Source organism: Salmo trutta, chromosome 12 (genome assembly GCF_901001165.1).
Source record: "Salmo trutta chromosome 12, fSalTru1.1, whole genome shotgun sequence".
NCBI classification, from domain to species: domain Eukaryota; kingdom Metazoa; phylum Chordata; class Actinopteri; order Salmoniformes; family Salmonidae; genus Salmo; species Salmo trutta.
In genome coordinates, this window is record NC_042968.1 from 78,886,718 (window position 1) to 78,901,288 (window position 14,571).

General features: G+C 42.8%; 1 protein-coding gene across 3 annotated transcripts; it reads left to right on the top strand.

Moving 5' to 3' along the window:
* The first annotated feature begins 288 nt into the window (after positions 1-288).
* Positions 289-10,883, top strand: cnih2 (cornichon family AMPA receptor auxiliary protein 2). 3 transcript variants are annotated; one of them, XM_029769740.1, is made up of 7 exons: positions 900-988; positions 1,703-2,350; positions 6,137-6,205; positions 6,621-6,668; positions 7,718-7,830; positions 8,452-8,595; positions 8,858-10,883. In XM_029769740.1, the coding sequence occupies exons 2-7, from the start codon at positions 2,270-2,272 to the stop codon at positions 8,883-8,885; spliced, it is 483 nt and encodes a 160-aa protein (XP_029625600.1). In that variant the 5' UTR covers positions 900-988; positions 1,703-2,269; the 3' UTR covers positions 8,886-10,883. The 3 variants fall into 3 exon arrangements, with proteins under 3 accessions (XP_029625601.1, XP_029625600.1, XP_029625599.1); XM_029769741.1 differs by lacking the exon at positions 1,703-2,350 and having other exon boundaries at positions 289-988; XM_029769739.1 differs by having other exon boundaries at positions 903-2,350.
* The last annotated feature ends 3,688 nt before the right edge of the window (positions 10,884-14,571 follow it).

Here is a 14,571-nt window from a genome sequence, read left to right on the forward strand (position 1 = left end):
GGGAGGGAAAGAAAGTAAGAGAAATAATCATATACTTAAAAGAAAGAGAGAGAGCCTTTTCATCTTTCTGGAAATTACAGAAGAATAGGAGATACAGCATCATGACACAATGAGAGGGGAAGAGGGAGAGACAAAGAGAGAGAGCAGGAGAGAGTGAGAGAGAGATAGAGAGAGAGTGATACAGAGAGAGAGGAGAAAGAGAGAGTGATAGCGAGAGAGGGAGAGAGAGGAGAAAGAGAGAGTGATAGAGAGAGAGCGGTATTGAGAGAAAAAGGGAGCAGAGGGAGGGGTAGATAGAGACAAACAAGGGAAGCCGACAAAAAAAATATTTGGAGCTTCCCCTGCCCCCTCAACCATCTCTGGGGAACAAGGGAAAACGGCAACGGTTCAAAGCCAGGGAGAGAGGGACCGAGAGAGAAAGAGAGAGAGAAAGAGCGAGCGAGGAAGAGACTGTTGAATGCACTTGGCCGGTATATTCTAAGGTGATCCAAATCTTGCTTTATCAGACCGTCTGAGAGAGAGAAGAAGAAGAGACTGAGGAGGACAGAACATGAGGGAGAGTCTTTCTCGGTCTGTTTTCAAAATCGTTCCATTCTTTTTTAGAGAAAGAGAAGAGAAAACATAAGGGGGAGCTTTGGAGAGAGAAAAGCGAAAGAGGATGGAGGGGGACAAGAGAAAGAGGGGAATTAATTAACTTAGAGACTTCTAAGGGCTGTGATGTTTTTCCTTTCTTAAGAAAAAGACTTGTACCCAAATAAGAACCAAAAATGTCTTAACATCTAAACATTGTTGATTCTCTAAATGTTGTTTTTCCACCCTGCAAGTGAGCACTGAAAAGCATATGCGTGAAGAAATCTGATGGACGCGACTGAGATAGATAGAGAAAGGCAAGGCAGAGAATACTGACATGGTGTCGACCCAAATTGACAGAGTGGGAAGAGGAAGGAGTTGGATATTCAATGATAGACGCATCTACCACCAAACACAGGTACACTCTGATCAATATTAAGATCAATCCAAATATCCATCGTCATCATCACAGATTATCATTATCCTGATACATCGTTCATCAGTCTTTATTGATTTGAGACCTCAGTGTGGAGTGCCTAAGTATTCTATCATATTGCTGTTTATTTATATTCTACTCTATACATTACAGCACCATTTATCAAATCATTGCAAGCTATTATTATCAAATTAATCATTTGATTGTAAGATAGTGATTTTTGCTTATTTTGTTATTATAAATTATCACTAATAACTGTCATCGTAAGAATATTCATGGGGCACATGTATGAATTGCTGTTATTGTATGAAAAACAAAATATCTTCTCTCTTTACATTAGTGGACAATTATTATATGCCTACAAAACAGTCCTTTCTCTCTTGACAGCATATCTGCTCCATTTAAAAACAGAAATATCAGAATATACCAAAAACAAATCTCTTTTGAATAATCTCTAATACCAATTACAACTATCAATGTTTGTAGTTAAAATGTAAATAAATAAATACATTTGCCTATTACAGATGTGCGCTAACAATTATATTGTTCTTGAAATATGTGCCATCATGATTTTTTTCTAAGCAACTGAATAATAATAATAATAAGCCATAACACTACAAACTTCTGCTATAACAACCACAAGCCATACTGTCTCCCACCTCACAATAATCACTCCTCTCTTTACTTTACATACAGTCCAGTGTGTCAGGGAGCCACTTACTAGCTGTGTCACTGTGAGCAAGGTGTGTGGATATTGTGCAAAGTGGAGGTTACTGGAAGGGGGAGGGAACAGACACATAAAGTGCACAAAACCCCTGTCTGTCAGAATCAGAGGAGGCTGGGACCAGAGGAAAGAACATTACTCAGCTGTAGCTGTTCTCCATGAACAACTGTGCCTGTTGAACACTTTGCAAATTGTATGTGTGACAGAGAAGAAAATATTTTGCACAGACTCATGAAAAGGAAAGAGGAACTCAAGCAGAAGGAGCAACCTAGATAAGCAGAAATAGAGAGACCACAGCTGATAGACTGGAGAGTGGAGCAGGGATTTTTTCTTTCAACACAGTCCTTCAGCTCCTCACCTGGACAATACGGGCTCTCAATACAACGTAAGAAGGAAGGGAGTCATAGAGTCAAGGGCAGGGAGTGGAAGAACAGACAAAAACCTCCTGAGGAAGGAGAGACAGTCATCAATAGAGAGAGAGAGGAGGGGAAGTTCCCCCTCTCTCGACCCAACTCGTTGTCAGGCTGGCTGACACAGCCATGGCTTTCACCTTCGCGGCCTTCTGCTACATGCTCACCTTAGTGCTGTGTGCCGCACTCATCTTCTTCGTCATCTGGCAGGTGAGTTGAGCTCACACACACTCACTCACCTTAACCATGTTTATAAACTCTGGGTGATGGCGGTTAAACCATGTTTCAGCAATATTCTCTTGTTTGCTTTGTGACTCATACCTGAAATAAAGAATTGGTTGGTCTGAGAAATACCTAGAATTCTGGGTGAAGACTACTGAACGTAATAGTAGTATGAGACAATGTAATCACTGTAGTCTAGCCAGTGGTTGGTGTGAATGTGTGCCCACGTGCCCATCTGTGACTCACAATTTATTTTATTAATATCAGTACTGTAAGTGTCTCTCTCTCTCTCTCTGTTGTTATAATAAGCACATGTACAGTGCCTTCGGAAAGTATTCAGACCCCTTGACTTTTTCCACATTTTGTTAGGTTACAGCCTTATTCTAAAATTGATTAAATTGTTTTTTCCCCACATCAATCTACACACAATACCCAAGAATGACAAAGCAAAAACAGACCCTTTGCTCAGTACTTTGTTGAAGCACCTTTGGCAGTGATTACAGCCTTGAGTCTTCTTGGGTATGACACTACAAGCTTGGCACACCTGTATTTGGGGAGTTGCTCCCATTCTTCTCTGCAGATCCTCTCAAGCTCTGTCAGGTTGGATGGGGATCATTGCTGCACAGCAATTTTCAGGTCTCTCCAAAGATGTTCAATCGAGTTCAAGTTCAGACACCTGTCCCGAAGCCACTCCTGCGTTGTCTTGACTGTGTGCTTAGGGTCGTTGTCCTGTTGGAGGAAGATGAACCTTTGCCCCAGTCTAAGGTCCTGAGCGCTCTGGAGCAGGTTTTCATCAAGGATCTCTCTGTATTTTGCTCCGTTCATCTTTGCCTTGATCCTGACTAGTTAGGTTTCCTCCAGATGTGTCACTTGGTATTCAGGCCAAAGAGTTCAATCTTGGTTTCATCAGACCAGAGAATCTTATTTTTCATGATCTTAGAGTCTTTAGGTGCCTTTTGGCAAACTCCAAGCGGGCTGTCATGTGCCTTTTACTGAGGAGTAGAGTGCTGCAGAGATGGTTGTCCTTATGGAAGATTCTCCTATCTCCACAGAGGAACTCTAGAGCTCTGTCAGACTGACCATTGGGTTCTTGGTCACCTCCCTGACCAAGGCCCTTCTCCACCGATTACGGCCAGCTCTAAGAAAGTCTTGGTGGTTCCAAACTTCTTCCATTTAAGAATGAGGAAGGCCACTGTTCTTGGGGACCTTTAATGCTGCAGAACTGTTTTAGGTATCCTTCTCCAGATCTGTGCCTCGACACAATCCTGTCTCAGAGCTCTACGGACAATTTCTTCAACCTCATGACTTGGTTTTTGCTCTGACATGCATTGTCAACTGTGGGACCTTATATAGACAGGTGCCTTTCCAAATCATGTCCAATCAATTGAATTTACCACATGTGGACTCCAATCAAGTTGTAGAAACATCTCAAAGAGGATCAATGGAAACAGGATGCACCTGAACTCAATTTCGAGTCTCATAGCAAAGGATCTGAATACTTATGTAAATAATGTTGTTTTTAAAAAAAAAAAAAAAAAAATAAATTAGCAAAAACATTTAAAAAAAATCGGTTTTTGCTTTGTTATTATGGGGTATTGTGTGTAGATTGCTGAGGATTCTTATTTTTTAAATCCATTTTAGAATAAGTCTGTAATGTAACAAAATGTGGACATTTATTTATTTAACTAGGCAAGTCAGTTAAGAAAAAATTCGTATTTATAATGACTGCCTACTAAGGCCAAACCCGGACAACGCTTCTTTCTAGGGAGTTTTTTCTAGCCACCGTGCTTCTACACCTGCATTGCTTGCTGTTTGGGGTTTTAGGCTGGGTTTCTGTACAGCACTTTGTGACATCAGCTGATGTAAGATGGGCTTTATAAATACATTTAATTGATTGATTATGCACCGCCCTATGGGACTCCCAATCACGGCCGGATGTGATACAGCCTGGATTCAAACCAGAGACTGTAGTGACGCCTCTTGCACTGAGATGCAGTGCGTTAGACTGCTGCGCCACTCGGGAGCACAAACTTTAGGGGTCTGAGTACTTTCCGATGGCACTGTATGGCACCACAAACAGGAAGTTTATTAATATGAGCTAGTGAAAAGGAATTTAAATTTGAGTATGAATGGGGAGACAGATGGAGGGCGAGAGAGATATAGGTGCATTAATGCAAACCTCATCATAAGGACCAGCCTACTGACTGCAGAACTATGATAGGAATTTGTACAGGCGTCACTGGAGACTTCTTCACAATCAGTATTCTACATGTCTAAAGCCTCAGACACAGACTGCACAAAGGCCAGAGCTCATCTCTCTCAGCTATAGCCTTCTGTCGAGGGAGACATTGTTCATTTCAAATTCAACACAGCATTATCAGATCATTACAAAAGACTGGTTTGAAATTACTGTAAGTATTGACTACTAAATTGACTTGTGGGTGAGACTGCACTGCATGTGAGTCAGTCAATGTGTGTGTATGTGTCTGTGTTTGTGGGAGAGATGCGTGTGTAAGTGCCTGTGTGAGAGAAGGGGAAGGTAAAAGGTGGGATAGAGTGTGTGTATGCGTCAGCAACGAACCATGTTATTTAGAATGCTTATCAAACTATCATTTTGTTCCACCCCTTACCCCCATCTGCCTCCATCCATGGTTTGCGCCCCCCCCCCCCCCCCATCGCTGTGTGTCTTTCAACCAATGAGATGGCTTGTTCACTTCTATAGTAACCATGGTGCCCGCTAAGGGGCTCATCAGATCACTATGGAAACTGTATCTGTTTACTACGAAGAGGAGCGTGAAACAGAGAATAGGGGGTTGTGCTCTCCGGGATCCTTGGGACACCCCTACCCTAAACCCTAACCTTAACCCCTACCCTAACCATAAACCTTACCCCCTACCCTAAACCCTAACCTTAACCCCTACCCTAACCATAAACCTTACCTAACGCTAACGCTTACCTTAACCATTTTACATTTCAACTTCAAAGGGGTAGGGACGTTCCAAGGATCCCAGATAGCATGGGCCGAGAAGAGGGAGTGGTTTAGATCTATAAGGGGGAAAGGTGTTGTTGAAAGTAAAATACAGATGTGGAGAGTTACATTGGTCTCTGAAAGGGAAAGATGGATGTCACAGGGAGAGAGGAATGTTGAGAGGCAGAGAGGGATGCTTAGATGGAGATCTAAGAAACAGAGAGAAACTGAGAGAGACTAAGAATTTGAAAGATATAAAAGGATGAATGGAGGTATGGGAATTGCAAACTTAATGCGGCAATCAGCAGTTGAAACAATAACAAAATAACTCCCCGCCCCTCGTTTGGTAAAAAGCTGAGGGATGGAGCTGGAAAAATGTAGCTATGGATGCAAGGACTGACCAAAATTCTAGCTTTAACCATGTTTTGAGGCTATATAGTGTTTGTTTACATTGACTTTGTTTAAAAACATTGGAGTAAAACAAGCTTATATTTTGGGTTCTGATGGGGTATGACAGTTGAGCTAAACTCATGAGGCATTATAAATTATATTCTGCAAGAATCAATGGGTACATATCATTCATTTACAAGTCCAAAAATGGTTGCAGCAACTGCAGATTACCTCTTTAAGATGATAAGAAATCTTGTGAAAAGAGGCTAAAAGGGATATGATTGGAATTTCACGAGAATAACACATTGTGAATGTGAAAGAAAACACCATCCATTTATGTTCAATATTAATTTATCTTTATCTAATGCAAATGACAGAAAGTTTAACCATATTATCCACTGTACATGTGTTTTTAGATTATTGCGTTTGACGAGCTGTGCACAGACTTCAAGAACCCAATCGATCAGAGCAACCCCACCAGAGCGGTAAGGCCCCCTGCTTTATGAAAGGGACTGGAGTTCTGTGAAGTGTGACCCAGTTCTATGAGCCCATCTACAGTCACGGCCACTCAGCTGTGAAGAGTAGAGCACCATAGACAGACAGGCAGACAGACAGACAGACAGACAGACAGACAGACAGACAGACAGGCAGACAGACAGACACACATAGACCATGGCTACTTATTCAAATAGAAAAACCTTAGTCTTATTTTGAACGGTTTTTTTTATCATGTTTGATCTATTTATTTATCATGTGTGAAGCATTTACTCAATGTAACGTAGCTTCTATTTTGCCAGTGATATTTTTGCTGAGGGTTCCTTCATCTCATATAGCTACACAATAACGTTCTGCATCTGACTCCCCATATCTGACTCTCCTTTCTCTCTGTTCACTTTTCAGAGGGAAAGAATTCTGAATATTGAAAGAATATGCAACTTGCTGCGGAAGGTCAGTAAGTGGCTCCAAGGCACGCACACACACTCACACACACACACACACACACACACCTTGTGGGAGAAAAGATCTACGCATCTATTTACAGGACTGAGACGGATTGATTCACATCTTCCCTTCCTGCCTGTAGCCCACCTTCTCATTCTCTCTCTTTTTCTTAGACACACACACACACACACACACACACACACACACACACACACACACACACACACACACACACACACACACACACACACACACACACACACACACACACACACACACACACACACACACACACATTATAATTACCTGGCTTTCTATACTGCCACCACTCCCTAATGTTCTCTGTCAGTGTTAATGGACAAGCTGTAGAGCTGATGAGGGGAGATTGAAGGAGGGAACACCTGGAGGCCAGCAGGCTTTTATGAAAATCAGAACTGATCCCTGCCACTCTCATTCCATATGAAAATCAGAACTGATTCCTGCCACTCTCATTCCATATGAAAATCAGAACTGATTCCTGCCACTCTCATTCCATATGAAAATCAGAACTGATCCCTGCCACTCTCATTCCATATGAAAATCAGAACTGATTCCTGCCACTCTCATTCCATATGAAAATCAGAACTGATTCCTGCCACTCTCATTCCATATGAAAATCAGAACTGATTCCTGCCACTCTCATTCCATATGAAAATCAGAACTGATCCCTGCCACTCTCATTCCATATGAAAATCAGAACTGATTCCTGCCACTCTCATTCCATATGAAAATCAGAACTGATTCCTGCCACTCTCATTCCATATGAAAATCAGAACTGATTCCTGCCACTCTCATTCCATATGAAAATCAGAACTGATCCCTGCCACTCTCATTCCATATGAAAATCAGAACTGATTCCTGCCACTCTCATTCCATATGAAAATCAGAACTGATTCCTGCCACTCTCATTCCATATGAAAATTGCAGCTTTTTCAAAGCATTTTGTCCTGAAGTGTTTCTGATAACGACATTTGCATTTGTGTGGTGTGCACCCTATTTGTATGTTTTATTTCTAGCTGGTGGTGCCAGAGTACTCCATCCATGGGCTGTTCTGCCTGATGTTCATGTGTGCTGGGGAGTGGGTCACCCTGGGCCTAAACATCCCCCTGCTCTTCTACCATCTCTGGAGGTACACACACGACACAAGACGACACAACATGACACAACACCATACAAAAAGACATGACACAAGACGACACAACACCATACGACACAACACGACACAACATGACACAACACGAACAACACGACACAACACAACAAGACACGACGCAACAAGACATGACACAAGATGACACAACACGACACAACATGACACAACACGAACAACACGACACAACACAACAAGACACGACGCAACAAGACATGACACAAGATGACACAACATGACACGACACAACACAAACAACATGACATGACAACACAAACAACACTAACAACACGAACAACACAACACAACATGACACGACACAACACGAACAACATGACACAACACAACAAGACACGACACAAATCGACACAACAACACAATACGACACAAAACGAACAACACGACACGACACAACACAAACGACACGACACAACACGACACAACACGAAGGACACAAAGCAAAATGAACAACATGATACAACACAACACAAACAGCATGACACAACACAACATAAACGACACAACCAACTCCCACCACTCTCTCAAACAGGATGCTTTTTAGTTGCTTCTGTTGTAAGAATGCTCTCTCTCTCTCGTCAGGTTTTTCCACCGGCCGGCAGATGGGTCAGAGGTAATGTATGATCCTGTCAGTGTGATGAATGCAGACATCCTGAACTACTGTCAGAAGGAGTCCTGGTGTAAGCTGGGCTTCTACCTGCTCTCCTTCTTCTACTACCTGTACAGGTGAGGTCATATTACAGGTGAGGTCATATTACAGGTGAGGTCATATTAATCAAACTATATATCATCAGTCCAGCCAAGTTCATTGGTGAATGGTGATCTGTATGAATGGGAGCCTCCTCTTCTTACTGCACAATAACTGCTGTCACTCAGACCTAAAAAAAAAGAGTGACAGGGGACATGATGTTATTGCTTGGCAACATCAAATTCCTTCTAACATTGCTGTCCTTCTTTCCTATTTTCTGCCTCTCTCTGTCCTTGGCAGTATGGTCTACGCCTTGGTGAGTTTCTAAACACAGAATAGAAGACAAAGCGACAAAGAGGAGATTGAAAGACAGTAAAAGAGAAAGAGCATGCAAGACTAAGACTGGGTGATGTCACTCACCCTTCTTTCTCACCACCCATTACTCCATCACAGACCCTGTTTTGCTCTCCTCAAATTTTTGGATGGAGGGACAAACATCGGAGGACATCGTGAGGAAATTAGGCAAAGTAAAGAGACTTTTTTGAGGCTGCTCAGACACTGACGAGACATAGAAGAGGAGGCGCAGACAGAGAGGAGGAATGAAATAATGAAGAGAAAGAGAACACATCTTAGCCTGTGTACGGGATGCCTTGATCTGACCACATCACGTCTTAAGGGCTGCGGCGGGTCTGCTATTCTTAGTGATACTGTCACTCAACTGTGAATTTATAACGTTTGTGTTGCCTAAGTCCTAGCATAGATGTTGCGGATTCAATATCCTTCCATTCCCACAAACCTCACCATTTTAGAAAATAAACATGTATTTAGTTATTCTACTAATTTGGTTATTATTAATTATTTCAATAATTCAGTACTTGTGGTAAATCATATTCCGAGGATATGAATAGTTAGTTGTTTAAGCAAATAAATACACAGTTCAATGCTACTATTTTGATCCAGAGGGATAGTAATTGTGTTATTCACAAATATCTAATATACGTCATTTATGAAGTCAACAACACAAACACACAATATGAACTGAACATATGAACACAACATGAACCAATGGAGCAAGCCAAGTGGAGAAATAACAAGCTGTAACACTGTTTTGATTATGATGCAATGGCCATAAGCTTCTGCGAAGGATCGCGGACACCCTGGAGCAATGTTTGAGTCTAGGTCCATCCCAATCAAGGCACTATCTCCCAGCCCCCGTTCCTGCCCAGGGCAAACAGGCGGATTTCATTCCAACAGAAAATTATTCAGGATTGAAGGGGATGTTTTAGCTCTGACCGAGTTGGTACTTGGGTGTTTAAGTATTCTGTGTTTGTCTGTTCTGTTCTAGGCAGGAAGGGATAATTTCACCTGGACTTTCCATGCTCTGTGCTCAGTGATTCTAGATTCTAGAAATCTCATTCAAGAAAAGCAATAGCTAGGAGTGATTACTGTACATGGGATCATATTTCCTCTGTGGACTAATACTGTGTGACACAAATAACTGATGAGGATGATGAAGATGCTGATGTTGATAGGGTTCCAATGATGACTGTGTCAAGCACAGAAACGCGTCTCACATAGAACATTATGGTGGGACTTACATACTGTCATTGTTCTCACTCATAGGTGTCATAGTGAATGTTGTCAGACACTAGTCTTCGGTTCATTTCAAAGCCGTGACTTAGCTGGTGCTGCCCTCATCGTCATGGATCCATAGCGCTATGTGTAGATAATTGATAATGATCGGACTGTGTGATGTTAAAATCATTAGAAAAGTGGGTAATACTGGAACTTGAAAAATACATGTAAAACTGAGTAATGATTTATTATAAGCTGACCATAATTGTAGTAATGAATTGTTTACAACAGTTGTGATCAGTTGGCATCTGAACACACACAGAGCCCTGCATTATAATGGAGCCACTCACATTTTAGTAATGTGTCAATATTGTTCAGCGAGGTTTCTTGTGCCAAGACACATACAGTATGTTGATCCTGACAGTTCCCTCTAAAAAAGGACAACAACTCCTCAACCCCTGCCAACAATGTGAGTCAATCACAGACAATTGCTAAAGCACAAAATGGCGGGTCACAGAGGAGGGGAAATATAGCAAGGCTGACCATCAATGACTGTCATAATGCAGTTCATCAGAATGAATGAATTAATATATATTTAAGAATAACTATTTGTAACTGTCTTCTATACATCTCTCATCACTGTATGCTATATTTGTTGGTGCGGTAGTTTGTATTCATTAGAATACAATATAATATACAGGTCACAAACAGCAATTCACATATTATAATAAAATAGCTATGTGTTAAAATATTATGTGGTACAACTACTGTGTTTTCTCTTGTCTAAATCTATATTTTCTTGAGCATATCATTCAAAAGCCTATTTTGTTAAGAATTTGATTCATTGGTCAGGTTGTCGTGCACTGGGTGTTCATAGGTCAAATGTAAATGAAAGAAATTCAATGCGTGATTGTGAGGTGACGGATCTGCCTCAATAGCTGTAACAGGTGATCAAAAGAACATTGGAAGATCGAAAAGGAGACGTATTCTGAAGGCCATACTTTGTTATGTCTCTATCCCAAGATATTCTGTTTGCTATGGACTCGAGGGGACCTGGAATAATACAATAAACAGGAGCTCAGGATTGTACATCTACAAGAGAGCAACTATGATGGAGGAAGTGAGTGTGTTAATTATGGGGGTTGGAGGGGAGAGTGGGTGAGGGAGAGTTGGAGAGGTAGAGACAGGCAACCGGACATAGACTGCATCTCATTATACGGTGTCACCATGGCAACATAATTGTGTTAGATTCCTATTGACTCACCCTGTCTCTGCCTCACTCTCTTGCTCTCACTCAAAACTCAGAATCAAATCCAAAATAGGCTTTACATGCATAGCAGCACTGAAGTATAGGTAGATGCATGATACAGCAAATACATTATTATTACTTATCTTATTCAACTCAGATGCACAGCAAACCATCTCTCTACACTATTCACCTACACCCACAAACACACACACACACACAAACACACGCACTCACTCACGCACACACACACAAACACACACATCCACAAACACACACACAAACACACATACGCACAGACACACACACACACAAATCCACAAACACACACATCCACAAACACACATACGCACAGACACACACACACACACACACACAAGTCATATTATATACACACCACAGGTTTATGTAAGCATGCACATAAATGTCCTCTCTCCTTCCCCTCTCTCAGATACTTGACAGTCCATACCATATATTTCATATTTCATTCATTCTAGGGCCCCCCCCACCCTCCGTAATAATCATTTTCTCAACTCCGTCCCTGCACTCTCTCCCTCCTCTCTGCCTCCAGAGAGTAGTTGCCATGGAAACTGGTTACAATTGATAAGTTTGAAACATAAAGTACGCGCTTGGCATATGCACACACACACTCTCTTTCTCTTTCACACACACACACACACACACTCTCTTTCTCTTTCACACACACACACACACACACTCTCTCTTTCTCTCTCTCACACACACGCACACACACACACACACACACACACACACACACACACACACACACACACACACACACACACACACACACACACACACACTCTCACTCTCACTCTCTTTGTCTTTCTCTTTCTCTCTCTCACACACACACATTCTCACACACACCCTCTCACTCTTTCTCACACACACACACGCATGCACACACACACACACGCACACACACACACACACACACACACACACACTCAAACACACAAATGAAAATACACTAGGATTTCTACATGGTGCATATACTCTACTCCCCACCTTATAAAGTGTAAGCAAAGCAAGACATCAGGCAATATTATGACTCAGACATTGTGTGTCCTCACAAACAGGGAATAGTAAAAGTAATTGGTGGTATGTCATGCCCATTGATGTATAATTGGTAAAATGGCTGATTAACACTTTGCTAAATGATTGGGTTTCTAGAAGTGAACCCATCACCTATATTTGGAATTAATTCCACGGGAATAGTCAGAGAGAAGGGGGGAGGCAAAATTGGGGGGAGATATGAATTATACATTAGAGAAGATTTCTGATAGTTACACCTGGCCAGAAATAAGAAAAGACCTTAACTGGTAGGGAAGGAGAGATGGGGAAGTGGATAGAGAAAAGGGTGACAAATTACTGGGGGTTAGAAAAGACAGGGCGCCGTGGAGATATCTGGGTGAGATGAACATGGACTGTAAAGACAAATGAGGGCATTAAATACTGTCCATTTGGGCTGTGTCAGTTGAGGATCTGTCATGATGCGACAGCCTAGTTTAAATATGCAGGTTACATGTAATCTATGAGCAATGCATGTCTGAGATGACTGAACTAAACTGGTTGATACCAGACTCAGTAAACTAAAGATGTACTGTATGTGTGTCATGTACTATGTTCCCAGTGAGTCAATATGTCTGGAGACAAGCATGGTTCCCTGAATAAGAAACGCAGCCTATGCATAACATCTGCATATCATCACTTTTTTTGGCAGCAGTAAATGCTATACTAACTCACAAATAGATTTCCTCAATCTGCAGCCAAATCTGCAACATGCAACTGAAGAAGCAAGACTTCTTCACTGGGGCTTGTTTTCTACTAAATCTCTCAGTAAAAGGCACATGCTCACTAATATGCCAAGAGAGGTACATTAACACATACTGTATTCCCTCCCACCTTATCTCTCTCTAACACACACACACACACACGCACACACACACACACACACACACACACACACACGCATGCACAAACACACACCACTGCTTCCCATTTGTACCCAGAAATGCATACTGAAGAGAGCCCAGATCCATCAATGAGCATGTATGTGTCTCAGACTATAGCAAACATACAGTAGTTGAAAACAACAATAGGTATGTCCTCTCTTTCAGTCTCATCTGTTTGATGCTGTGTCATGCTGTGAAATATAACACTGGAACAGCTGGGGAATGGGGCTACGTGTTGGTGTGAAGAATGCTACCGATTCTGTTTCTGAGCTATGCACAAACACACAAGCATTAATATTCAAGAATACTAGAATACTCTCAGACAAAAATGCACTAGGACAAACAGAGTGGGACAGGATTTAAACCACAATCAGACAAAGAATGTACACATGGATGTTGACTCTTGTGCACATAGCACCTTCGGGAAACACGGGTGTCATGGCAACGGGAACTGGCATCTGCAAGCGTTAATGTTGCAATCAGAGAGGAAAGGAATGGAAGATCAGCTGGGGTAGGTGTGTGGGTGGGACGGAGGATGGAATGGGGTAGGGGTGTGGGGGGGTGGAGGATGGGATGGGGTAGGGGTAGGGGTGTGGGGGGATGGAGGATGGAGGATGGGGTATGGAAGATGGGATGGGTGGAGGATGGAATGGTGTAGGGGTGTGGGGGGGATGGAGGATGGGATGAGGTAGGGGTGGTGGTGAGGTGGAGGATGGGATGAGGTAGTTGTGGGGTTGGGGTGGAGGATGGGATGAGGTAGTTGTGGGGGTGGGATGAGGTAGTTGTGGGGGTGGGGTGGAGAATGGGATGAGGTAGGTGTGTGGGAGGGCGGAGGATGGGGTAGGGGTGGGGGTGGGGGTTGGGATGGGATGGAGGATGGGATGGGGTAGGTGGGATGGGATGGAGGATGGGATGGGGTAGGTGGGGGGGTGGAATGGAGGATGGGATGGGGTAGGTGGGGGGTGGGATGGAGGATGGGATGGGGTAGGTGGGGGGGTGGGATGGAGGATGGAGGATGGGATGGGGTAGGTAGGGGGGGTAGGTGGGATGGGATGGGATGGAGGATGGGATGGGGTAGGTGTGGGGGGTGGGATGGAGGATGGGATGGGGTAGGTGGGGGGTGGGATGGAGGATGGAATGGGGTAAGTGGGGGGGTGTGATGGAGGATGGGATGGGGTAGGTGTGGGGGGGTGGGATGGAGGATGGGATGGGGTAGG

What these genes read in the sequence shown, in the direction of transcription:
- cnih2 (XM_029769741.1), top strand. Translation starts at nt 908, where the DNA reads ATGGTGTCGACCCAAATTGACAGAGTGGGAAGAGGAAGGAGTTGGATA. An exon ending in GCATCTACCACCAAACACAG is followed by an intron (nt 989 to 6,136) that starts GTACACTCTGAT and finishes ATGTGTTTTTAG; the next exon opens with ATTATTGCGTTTGACGAGCT. An exon ending in CTCTTCTACCATCTCTGGAG is followed by an intron (nt 7,831 to 8,451) that starts GTACACACACGA and finishes CTCTCTCGTCAG; the next exon opens with GTTTTTCCACCGGCCGGCAG.